This window comes from Cydia splendana, chromosome 21 (genome assembly GCF_910591565.1).
Source record: "Cydia splendana chromosome 21, ilCydSple1.2, whole genome shotgun sequence".
Taxonomy (NCBI): Eukaryota; Metazoa; Arthropoda; class Insecta; order Lepidoptera; family Tortricidae; genus Cydia; species Cydia splendana.
Window position 1 is genome coordinate 10,376,226 of NC_085980.1, and position 13,089 is coordinate 10,389,314.

A 13,089-nucleotide genomic window follows, 5' to 3' on the forward strand; every position below is an offset into this window, starting at 1 on the left:
CCAGGAGCAGAATTCAGACTATTTATTATTAATATTTTTTTATACATTTGGCATTGATTATTGAGATTATATAGATTGCACCAAAAGTACCAAAACCAAGTAATGGCAGATTTAAAAAAAATCTCCAGTAGTCGTTTGTTAATATGATGATCCCTTTTCTTAAAGTTACTGCTTCTGATATTAATGCCAAGATTTTGTTTAATTGAGCAAACAGTTTAACGGTAACCAACAATGTCGGTACTAATCTGATTGGCCTTTAATTTTAAGAAATCATTACCTTTTAAAGTCTCAGCTTCTTTGACATTAACAACAACATACGTTAAGATATCAAGATTAGTCACTTTACACTTAAAAATCTAAATAATAGCATACATATGATAGAGTCAGACCAAGAAAAGTCCGCAGCGATTTTGATAGCCCACGCAGTCCAAGTGTTATTTATACGTCATAATTTCATAGAAGTTTGACGTTAAAAATAACACTGGCACCGCGTGGGCTATCAAAATCGCTGCAGACTTTTCTTGGTCTAACTCTATTAAGACATGTTTGATTTAGGTATGATTAATTTATTTTATATTTTATCTTAAAATAAAGTTATGTCATGTTATAAAATAAATATCTATCGTCTGGCAACCCTAGAACCGCTTAAACCGGCGCGTTTCAGACAAATGAAACGAAACATAAAAGGGAAATTGCTACGAGCGCGTAGCTGAGCCGCTACGGCGTAGCGCGCGTAGCCATTACTCTGCCGAGGGGCAAGTTACGAAACTTACATTTTAATTCTAATCTATTTACAATTGGCCGAAATTAATTTTTTTGACTATACCCCGTTTTTTTAGGATAAGAATTTTTCTAACCTCAAAATGAGTGGTAATTAACTTTTTCTTCTGAAATGCTAGAGGTAGGGTTCCTATGATATCCAATATATCGGTACAATAGTATGTAAACTATACATTAATTCAGTCCATATATATTCCGATTTAACTTTGGAGGAAAAAAGTTACCACTACTTTGAGGTTATAAAATTTCTAATCTGTAAAAAAACGGACTATATTATTATGTATATCCAACCTTGAGAATATTGCCGCGGAAATCTAGAATATCTAGATTATGTCATGAGTTTTGTATTTTCTTCCACACTGGACGTTTACGCTAGCGCCTGCGTGATCTCTATCGGTTCGGCCACGACATTGAGCGACTTGCGACGGCGGCAGCGACAACCATAGGTCCGATCGCTGTGTCTCGCTCCAACCTATGGTTATCGCTGCCGCCGTAGCAATTGTCGCAAGTCGCTCAATGTCGTGGCCGAACAGTATCGCAGTCCATCTCGCTCGCACTGATGGATTGGTGCGATCGACAGGGAATGCGATCGAGTTCACGCAGTAGCGTAAATGTCAAATGCCAACTCATGTTAGCCGTGTTAGTACAAGATAGATGGCGCTGTTGTCCGTAATTATATAGTTAAAGAGAAATAAATTAAAAAAAAACATAGCCTTTATTATTGAACTTAATATAATATACCTCTATAATAGATAAACTCAAAAATGTTGATGAAATGATGACAAACTTTCAAAACCGTCAATGCATGGCGCAATAGCATACGTATTATATTGAAATGTGATTTTCGTTTCTGAATAACTCGTCCGGTGGCAAGCGGCACTTGTTCCATTCGTTTATCTGAATGAGAATAAACTGAGAACGACATAAACTAGAAAACTTGCCATGAATTATTTATACCGACTTGTTTATTTAATCGTATGCAAATCTTTTGAGTTACTTTATACTTAGAACAACAGGCCGATTCGAGCGTACACTGACAACAGAATGATATCAGAATGATGTAATTAGGGTTCCGTACCCAAAGGGTAAAACGGGACCCTATTACTAAGACTCCGCTGTCCGTCCGTCCGTCCGTCCGTCTGTCTGTCACCAGGCTGTATCTCACGAACCGTGATAGCTAGACAGTTGAAATTTTCACAGATGATGTATTTCTGTTGCCGCTATAACAACAAATACTAAAACCGGGCAAGTGCGAGTCGGACTCGCGCACGAAGGGTTCCGTACCATAATGCAAAAATCGGCAAAAAAAAAGGTCACCCATCCAAGTACCGACGTTGCTTAACTTCGGTCAAAAATCACGTTTGTTGTATGGGAGTCCCACTTAAATCTTTATTTTATTCTGTTTTTAGTATTTGTTGCTACAACAACAAATACTAAAAACAGAATAAAATAAAGATTGGCAACAGAAATACATCATTTGTGAATTTCAACTGTCTAGCTATCACGGTTCGTGAGATACAGCCTGGTAACAGACGGACGGACGGACGGACGGACGGACGGACAGACGGACAGCGGAGTCTTAGTAATAGGGTCCCGTTTTACCCTTTGGCTACGGTACGCCCTACCCTAAAAAGTACGGAACCCTCGGTGGGCGAGTCCGACTCGCACTTGTCCGGTTTTTTAGTTACCGTGCGTGTCGATCACGCCAGTTATATATATCTTTGACGCCAACACATGTACGATCAAGTACAAGCCAAATGCATGATAACTAAATGACATCATTTGGATAGATGTCATTTTGATGTCAGTGTACCTAAAGTGTCATTCTATGGGCCTGATTCGGATTTTGAAATAGACGTCTATTAAGCAGGCCACTGACGAGCCTTCCAAATGGATGCCGTTACAATGGATTCATCCAAATGGACGGCATCCTAATATTAAACATTGTACGTTTTTGACATTCACGGACCGAGTTTGGATTGCAGCCACGCTATTTGGACTGTTGGAAGGCTCGTCAGTGGCCACCTTTAGACATCTTTTAGATATCACCAAGATACTATAACGATATGTTTAAGATCTAACCTGTCAAATTTGACATTTGCGCGATTCTGGAGATACTGTTGAACGGTTTCCACAGGATATGACTTAGAGATCCAATTCACATCTAATAGATATCTTACTCTATCTAACGTAAAAGTGACATTGGTTGCCCGAATTGCGCTGCAAAAGAGAACTAGTTGATATCTAAACTATGACGTATCTAGAATGGATCTAGTACGTGTCGTCTCTTGTGAATATCTTGAAGTTCGAATACGGCAGTCAGGAACTTACTATGTAAACAAAAGTCACTAGTAAATTCATCATTCTTTGACAATTTCAATATGGCGGTTTGTTTACATAGTTAGCAAGTTCCATAGAATGACACTACGTCCGAATTGGCCGAGCGTTAGCGAAGGTCTTCGTTTCAGCTTGGGCAAAAAGCTCTATACGGGTCGTAATTCTCAATCGATTCTCGTGATATTTTGTTGCAAGTTCAATGATTACAATTTTTTTTTTGTCGATCCAGATTTTAGAAATTTTTCAAAATGGCGGAGTTATATACTTAATCCAATAATGCCAATCGTTTGAATGAAACGCCTCACTCTTTTTTTTCTGTCGCACTAATATGGAAGAGTGTTAGAGTTGCATTAGCGTTTCGTTCGCTACGGCTCGCTGGTATTTTAAGCAATAAACTCTGCAAGCTGTTGTAATAACTAGGCTTATTATAGATGAGGTGTTTGGTCGGCCGGGTTTGTCGGACAGTTTGTGCGACCATTGATTTAACCCCACTTAACTACATGCACTTAAGGTTAATATGTTACTCATTTCAATGGCTTGTTGTAATCGTATCATAAAAAGTAAACCAAAAAAATTAAGAACCTTTTTTGCGTTATTTATAATTTTTTTGTAATAATGATTTATTAAATGCATAAATAAATACAGAGAAACACATATACCGTAAAACGGGGTGAGTTGGTTTCGCGGGGAGAGGTGGGTTATGAATGGGGAGAGAAGGTTTGAGAGGGGGGTGAGAAGGGATTTTTAGGCTACTGCTACAAAAATAATGTATTCCAATTTAAAATGGAGCTATAGTAATACGCATAATAAAAAACAATCGATCCAACAATCTTCCAAAATCACCTTTGTATGAAAACCCCTCTCACCCCAAATACGAGGCACTACGGGGTGAGGTGGATTTTCCTCTTTATCGTCAAAGTTATGAAATGGAACTACCCAAAATAAAATAAAAACTAAAATACAAACGTCCGGAACACTTATTATATACACCATTCAGTTTTCATATGTAAAAATAAAATGTTATCGAGGTTTGAATTTCAGTTTTGACCCTACTTCCTTCCGACATCCGATATCGGATCGGACAATGTGAAAACGCTCTAAGTTGTCATTATTTCTCTTCCAGTTAATACTTCTTATTAATACCTGCACCTATAGTCGAGACGATTATAGGTACCTACTCGTAAGTAATCCTTATTGATTTCTTGCCAGGAACTATTGTCTTTAACAATGAGTTTGTGTGGTTGTTATCCACCCACGTCCCACGGTATATTAAAAATAAACGCATTTATATTGACGTCACCTGTTCACACGACAGAAAATAGCTTCACAGGCCAATTCAAACGTATACCTGCTGGTATCAGATTGATATTTGAATCATTTTATTTAGTTATCGTTAGTGTCCGAAACATGTTTTTTGCCGAAACCGAAACCGAAACCGAAAATTTTGTAACCTTATTAAAATCGTTGAAAAATTGTCATTAAAGCGCTTTTATACACATATTAAGACTGCGTCGACAGTCCAGTGGCGCCCAGTGGCGCATTAGGGGAATCGTGTTTTCTAATATACCAATTAATTTCTGTAAACATAAATCAGTACATTACTTATAATATTGTTGTCCTACTTATTCCCCTACTTTTTGTCTACCACATAGTTTAGTTTAGTAGTACGAAGTACCATTTCGTAAGTTTTGGTCCGGCTGAAAGGTTCGGCCGTTTTTTGGCCTAAACCGAAACTACGGCCGAAACTTTTTGGCCGAATTTTTGGACTTTTTGGTCGGACACTAGTTATCGTGCATTTCGCTCGTATTTCTTAGTACATGTATTGGCGCGGGCGAGACGCACGATAACTAAATTACATGATTGTAATATCATTCGGATATCAGTGTAGGTTCGAATTGGCCTGTAAGCAAATGTTATGATTTGTTATTTGAAGGTCAGTTTTAATTTAATGGCGCTCTGATGTTGTTTAATTCATTTTACCCATTTAATATGGGTAATATTTATATTTATTTAAGAAATATACGGAGATAATTTAGTTGATTTGCTAAAAAGCCATTGGTTTCTGTCAAATGTTAGCTGATAAAATCTTCGACCATACCCAAAAAAAGAGCACGTAAGCTCCGACCTAAAAGAATTAACAATGTAATATATCGAATTTACCTTAAATTGCCGAAAATTTTTCACTATCAGATGACAAGCTCATTAAAGCTTTGACCATATTCGTAAAAAGAGCATGTAACATGTAACCTTTGACCTAAAACACGTAAAATCATTACCCACCGTAAAACCAGAACTATTGCTTCCCGTGACATCGCAGACAACGCTCGCTTCCGTCACTGTTCTATAAAACACTTCATACTATAATACAAACATAAAACATACTCTTATACAGGTCAATATAGACTTTAAGCGGCTTGAAATAAGTCTAACACATGCGCAGTACAACTTTGCTTACTCATATTCAACTAAACAATCTATTTTCAGTCGTAAATGTGATATATAAGGTTGAATTTAGTTTAAATGGGGTAGAAAAGGTTGTATATGTGTGAGGGCACGCCGCGCAGCCGCCCGGCAGTACTCCCCGGGCGCCGAAGCCGCTTGCCGTGCTTATCCACAGTGAAAACCTTTAAAAAAACACCCTAAGTCAATTTTCGCCTTCCATTTACACCCAAAAACACCTAACGTGCCCCTTTAAAAACAATAAAAAAAACTAAAAAATATAAAATTGTAAAAAAAGGCCCTTTAAAACGCTTAATTTGATAGTTAACTGTGTATGAAAACAGTTTAAAGTTGAAATGTGTGTTCAGTGAAACGTCAGAAGCGCGAAACCTTTGGCAGTGTCTGCGTTACATAACTGTTCCGGGCAAGATCGATACCCTGGGCGTATTAATAGCGACCTACGGTTGAGAACAGCTGGCCGGCCGCCAGCATGCAGACCACGGTAGGCATTCGTTTCTAAATATACTTAAGATCAGCCTTTAAGATTATCTACTGTGTGTGTGTGTGTGTGTGTGTGTGCCTTTTTTTGACGAACAAATATTACAGTCTAAAATTAAATTAAGTCCCGCTGTTATGACACTGTTTAAAAAAGTTAACCAAAGGTACATCCAAATAACTATAAAAATAATTAATAATAGTTTACACTCAAAGATTCGAAACAAGCCTGGGAAGCATCAGCTATTGAAGATAGGCAATAACTCTCATGCTCTACAATATCTCATAACATTTTCCTTTGACTGTTGAGTAATATACAGAGTAGACTCTACTCCACAGTCCTATAGGAAAATGCAGAACAACGAAAATACCTTAGTAATATATCTAATGTATGCCTTTTAAGGTAATTGGAACTGATTTATATTTATACAAACCTCAATTACTTATATGTGTACAACCTTTTTAATCATTATCGATTAAGCTCCTCCTACGGTTTAGGTTACGAGATCGCACTGAAAGATCAATATAATGTCATAAAAATACAACATATAATTAACTTAATTTACACTAAAATACATGTCCAAGCTTAAAATCTAAAACAAAAACGTATGCACATAAAAAAAATAAAAATAAAACTTCGTTTATTAAAAGAAAGAAGATAAAATTACATAACTAGCTCAGTGGTCCCACACTAGGGCTGGGCCTGTGTCATGGTGACCGGCTGACCGCTCTACAGAATTACTAAATACATAAACTTTTGGGGTATCCTCTAAAGTCTAAAGTCTCTTACATTGTATGAGAAGAAAAATATATGCTAAATGAAATGCATATACTATCCTACATACACTATCAGCCCCATTCCAATACAATACAACATGTCCATGGTAAATGTTACATGTCAAAGGATCTCATTTACTCGGCTGTGGAAATTACCAAAAAAGCTTTTGGAAGTTTTTGGAAAAAAAATCAGTTTTGGTACAAGCTTCTATCGCTGACTGTACTTTACTTTCCTCAAGCCACAGACAAAACATCCTCCAGACTGAGCATAGTCGCGCTACCCCCTTGCCACGCATAGGGTAATTTTACTCCATGTTCGAGTCGAAAGTGTCTTTGTGTGACGTCCGTGTTTTTGAACGGACCAATCACGGCACGGGACTTCGCTCACCTCAGTCACCTCTTCCAGCGCACCCCCGCATTTTTGGCATTATCGGTTGCATGAAATAATTGCTCTAAACTCGGTCTAGAGGATTCCTAGTCTATGCCTCAACTCATTGTGACAATTCTAACGACCCCAAACACATGCCTTAAGATCGATTCCGCCATTGATTTTACCAAAAGGTCTAAATACGCAAGTCGTATCTTCAGGAGCCTGATTCTGATTTGTACAAATTGGTACGGTTTTGATCTTATTTCGATACGACTAGTTCACTCACGCTGATTTGTGCATGCGAAATTTATTTATTTATTTTATTTTTTATTTAACATTTTAAATCAGGCAACAAGGCCCATATTACAAATACCTTACAGACTAACATACATAATATATAAATATGCATTTTTATAAACTTAAAAAACTAAACACTATTTAGGCGACAAAACGGCGTGGCTCCGTCGAATCGTTGAAATGAAGTGACAGTCGTACGTGAGGTGCACACCAATCTCCAAAACGATCCTAAAGGACGAATCAAAGCAAGTTTAAAGGGGCCCACTGATTACCAGTTCGCGGGACGATATCGGCCTGTCAGTTAAACGCAAAATTTGACAGCTTCGAACAACTGACAGGCTGATATCGTCCGGCGAACTGGTAATCAGTGCGCCCCTTAAAACCATAACAATTTATTAAATTAGAATCGACTAAGAATGATGGACCTTAATTTTAAATTATTATTGCGTCGGTATAGTAAATGTTTCACCAACGTAATTACGTCAAAACCGTAACAAGTGAATACGTCTTAATTTTAAGCCTAGAGAAGTGTAAAGAGGACTAATTTTTTAAAAATTTAGAGTCAAAAGACTAGAGTTTCTCAATAGGGTATTTGACTGAAATTAAATTAAATTATTTTATACTATGCATGAAATAAAGCACCAGAAGATTAATAGAGAAAGGTAGACAGCAGTTATTTTTAGACACAATTTATATTTTAAAACCCGTATAAACTATAAAGAGTAGGTAATTTGATTGTGACGGTGATTCATATACATTTCATAGTAGGAAAAATCGTTTTGACAGCTCTATAAAAGAAACTGAATTGACTAGTAGTCAAATACCCTCAAATTCAAATTCAAATTCAAAATATACTTTATTCATGTAGGCCTAGCAACAAGCTCTTATGAATCGTAATTAATCTTAATCTAATTATCAGAGCAATTTATTGATGTTAATATTATTCCATAATAACATTGGATTATTTTACAGATCAAATTTAACACTAAGAATTTCACAAAAGGATCGTCAACCATGAAAAAATGTATAAAAAATACTAGTCTAGAATTTCTAGAATAAAATCTAAATGTCAAATACTATTATGAGTGGATATACCTATGTAAGTGTGAGAAAATTTATAATAATCCAGGGAAATGTGGAGTATGAGCACGTACCAGGCATTTATAATCAGAACGGGTCAATATCTTCATATCCCAAGCATTCGCCCACTCTTCACGTCTGCGACTTCTGATAAATTGCCCTCAAAAAGTTATATCAAGCGGGTCTGGGACGAGAGCCGAATTTCTAAGTGGCTAGACCAGCGTCTAGGTCTAAAATTTGATCAATTTTTTACATTGAGTGCTTTACAAAGAAACAAGTGTTTAAATAACCTTCAACAATGTGACAATGTCGTTACATAATAATCATTTATTAAAAGTAGGTACACATTCAAAGTTCAAAAATGTTTTTGCAAGTATGTTGAATAATCGCCTTTCAAATTGTTCGCTTTTGGTTCGCTAACATCGTTGTAACAGATCGAGCTCACGATTTAATCGGATCCTAATTGAATTGTCATCGATTGTTTGCCTCGAGCCGAATCGGTTCCGACTTCATTTGAGCAAATTAAACAATGAAATGTTAAGCTTTTTATTGTCAGCATTTTATCCAATTAAGGTGCAGTAGGTTCAGAGAACGGAGTTTTTGAAAAGTCCTAACACTTTTTTAGGTCACAATACGGTTACCAAAAATTTTTCATTCGATCAACACAAAAATGATTTAGATATTTTTTTACGTAGGATAGCTAAAAAAGCTTTAAACCATAATATTAGCGTGTTTATTAAAATGTGAATACTCACTATAAGTATAAATTATAAATACTTACTCTATGTACTGATATTACCTGCGTCAAGATTTTATCCTGTAGGTAATAATGTTTTGAGTCTGAGAGGCATTTTGAAATGAACATGGAATTTTAATTAAAACAGTCCGGCGTTCATTTTAAATTATAATTCTTGTTTACTAGAGATTTGAATAAGCTCGCAGCCCGTAGAGTTATCATGTTTAAAATATTAAGTATCCATTAAGTACCTACCTACTTTGGATTTTCTTGCCTCTCGTTTCATAACGCCTAACGCCATTTTCATTTTATTCATTCATTTCATAGCGCCTAATTACCCCGATCGAACCATCCCGATAAAAGGGTACCTATTTTCTATTGATATGTATATGTGATATAATTGTTGTAAGGAAATCTGTGCCTACCTATATAACTCTCATAACACGAAGAACTGAGTCGCTACCACCAGTTTGGCACTGACATAAACGTTATCGAGAACGTAACTTACTTTCTATGCGTCTGGCTCGTACTCGCATATTAGTGCGAGCGAGACGTATAGAAAGTAAATTACGTAGACGTTAGTGTTGATATTTACTGTCAGTGACTCATGGTACGGGTACTGAAAAATCAGCACGCAACTTTAATCTAGCTTTCTTAGTTCGTTCACGTCATCTTACAAATGGCTTCAGCAAAAACTCTTTCAGATAAAACTCAAAGTAACGTTCATGGCTCAAACGGCGGGAGATTAACGACCTGACGCCATTCAGGCCAGCTCAGGCCACTCGGGCTAAGTCGAGCCAAGCCGGGCCAAGTCAGGCCAATTCGGGCCGCTCAGGCCGCTTCAAGGTGACCTGTTACCTAATCCTAATGCTTAGCGGGATTTTGTAATATGAGATTTGTTTTTTGGAAGTTTTCTCATTTAGGTTGTTGTGAAGTTAATCGTGGTTATAATTAAATTCGTATTGTGGAGTTAAGGATTCTTTGTCTACCATTTGTACCTACCTAATTATCACAAAGTTACGTTAAAATTGTAGTATAATGTGAATTAAAGCAAGCCACCAAACGACACATTTGATCAATTTTAGGCTTTTAGTTGCACTCTCTATTTGTCACACTAGTTAATTTAACTATAACCTACTTTCATCAACTCAAAAAATTTCAAGTCTCCAAATATTTTTTTAATCAAAAAAGCTTTTAAACCTCAAACCCCACAGAACAAATATGAGCGTAGTTGGCCGTTGAAGGCATTAAGATCAATATAAGTACAACCCTTTATATAAAATATACTCCATCCAAATCAAATGAGTTCTATGGCCCACTCACCGCATATTACCCAACTTTTAAGCTCAAACCCCACAGGACAAATATGAGCGTAGTTGGCCGTTGAAGGCATTAAGACCAATATAAGTACAACCCTTTATTAAAATATACTCCATTTAAATCAAATGGGTTCCATGGCACACTCACCGCATAATACCCAGCTATTTTAACCACTAACCCCACAGGACAAATATGCGCTAACGGCAGTTGCCGATGAAGGCATTAAGAAGATCGCTTTACGACATTTTGAAGGCTAAAGAGGGCACGAGGTCGGTCGCGCCAGACGACGCGACGCCGGGGCGAATGTTTCTACATACATTATCTACATGCCATTTGGGAATACTACCTACTCGGATTTTTGTACGGATATTTACTAACCCCCTTATTCATAAACGCGCTACAAACCTCAATTAGCTAATAATCGTGTGTCTTTATCTGTCATTTTGACTTATGTATTTGTAAGAAAGGGATAAAACATAATTTAACTAAATCAATCCCGTAAAGTTTTATGAATAAGGGGCTAGGTAATGGTTTGGTCTTGCTTATTTTTGATACGACCTTGAAGAACGCTCACGCTGATTGGTGCATGCGAAATGAGATGAAAGTTGTACAGTCAACGTCAAAGATAATGTTTAAATTTTTCGCCTTATTTTATTACAAAGGAGTAAGGTGCAAAAGTGTAAACATTTTTGACGTCGACTGTACCCACGTGAAATGCGCACCAAAGACCAAGACGATTGTCAAGGTCATATCAAAATCAGTTCAAAATAATAACAGGTTGTTAAATCTGATTTCAACTCCGGTACGGATATGATGGTCGTTCTTATCTACGTGACAGCGTGATAAAACGGTGTCCGTCACTTTCTATCCCGTGGAGTTCAAAAGTGACAGTTATTTTATCACGTAGATAAAGTGATCAATAATACGCCTGCAACTTTGGAACCACTAGAGTTTGACCAAAAAAAGTCTGCAGAGATTTTGATAGCCCACGCAGTGCAAGTTTTATTTTAAACGTCAAACTTCTATGAAATTATGACGTATAAATGACACTTACACTGCGTGGGCTATCAAATCCGCTGCAGACTATTCTTGGTCCGACTCTACCAATATTGTACGCATTTGTAAGGCAGGATATGGAGAACATCAATAATTTGTATACCCCACCCACAATCATACAATAAATAATTTATGATATGATTTTGATTTTTGATTTCATAAATAGCCTTGCACTGCGTGGGCTATCAAAATCGCTGCAATCTTTTCTTGGTCTAACTCTATGTGTTTGTGTATAGTAGAAGAGTGTATTTTGAATCACGTTAATAGTGTAATCCATCATAACAAGTAATCGTGGTGAACGTTTTAGTCCCGGCTATATTTGTTCACAGATAGCAAACAAGCATTTAAGTATAAGTAGGCCTCGGCGATTGTGAATCAATACGTAATAGTTAGTAGTACCTACTGGTAGTTATGCTGCTTAATTATTAACCAAAATTATTTTGGAGGGTTCTCGTTTTTTAAGTACCTACTCGTATTGATGTTGCGAAACTTTTAAAGTTTATTCAGAAGCGATCTATTTTAGTTCACAGTTAGAACCTTCGGTCGTGTTTTAATTTATCGCCACTCGTTGCGAATTGCCTTTTCGCACGTGTTTTGTACAGCGTTTTATAGTACACATATGGCCCTTTAAATTTTTGACATAGGCTTTAAATTATTGTCCTTAATCCCGCCCTAGGGCGGTAAAGTAGCACATATGTAGGTACTGTAAAATCATTTTAAGCACTATTTTGTAAACTCCATTTAACAGCAATCAACGGGTCACTTTCCATGAAAATTTCAATAATGTAACCCAAGTTTTAGAAAAAGAACATCATTCTGAAATTATCATAAAATTGAAATAATTAATTCTCAAGCTGGGAGCCGATTTTTGAATTTCGATCGCTCGATTTTGCCACTCGAAAATCGGTGGAAAACGGCGAAATGCTAATTTTTGAAATACGAGCTATCGAAATTTGGAATCTAGTGGTATTGACCACTCGATTTCAATTCTATTAGTAGAACTTAAACGCATAGTAGTGGAGATATCATTTAACGAAATACACGAAATCGAGTGAACGAATTTCAAAAATCGGCCCCCTGGGCTGCACCTGCCCCCCCTACTGGCACTAATCATGGTATAATAATATACTCCGCCTGGTACTCCATTCCCGTCTTTTCTAGGTCCCCTAAGTGACACAAGCCTACGTCATCATGCGACAGCGCTATATGATAATATGCGATAGCGCTATATATAGCGGCCATGTTATTGTGACGTAGGCCTGTGTCACTCTGGGAATAAAAGACCATGTTTTATTAGACTATGGCACTAATCTTCTGAGACTGAGAATTGGATCTGTCATGGAAGACAAACCCAAGTACCCTCTTACAATCGCCGAACTCAGTCATCTAACGGTTTTAAACC

At 36.9% G+C, this 13,089-nt stretch overlaps 1 protein-coding gene across 1 annotated transcript in view; it reads left to right on the plus strand.

Moving 5' to 3' along the window:
• Window positions 1–5,416: 5,416 nt before the first annotated feature.
• LOC134801018 (probable sodium/potassium/calcium exchanger CG1090) overlaps window positions 5,417–13,089 on the plus strand; it is a 45,351-nt gene continuing 37,678 nt past the window's right edge. Inside the window, exon 1 of the mRNA XM_063773517.1 lies at window positions 5,417–6,058. Coding sequence (XP_063629587.1) covers window positions 6,047–6,058 — 12 coding nt within the window. The 5' untranslated portion in view covers window positions 5,417–6,046. The remainder of the gene's footprint in view (window positions 6,059–13,089) is intronic.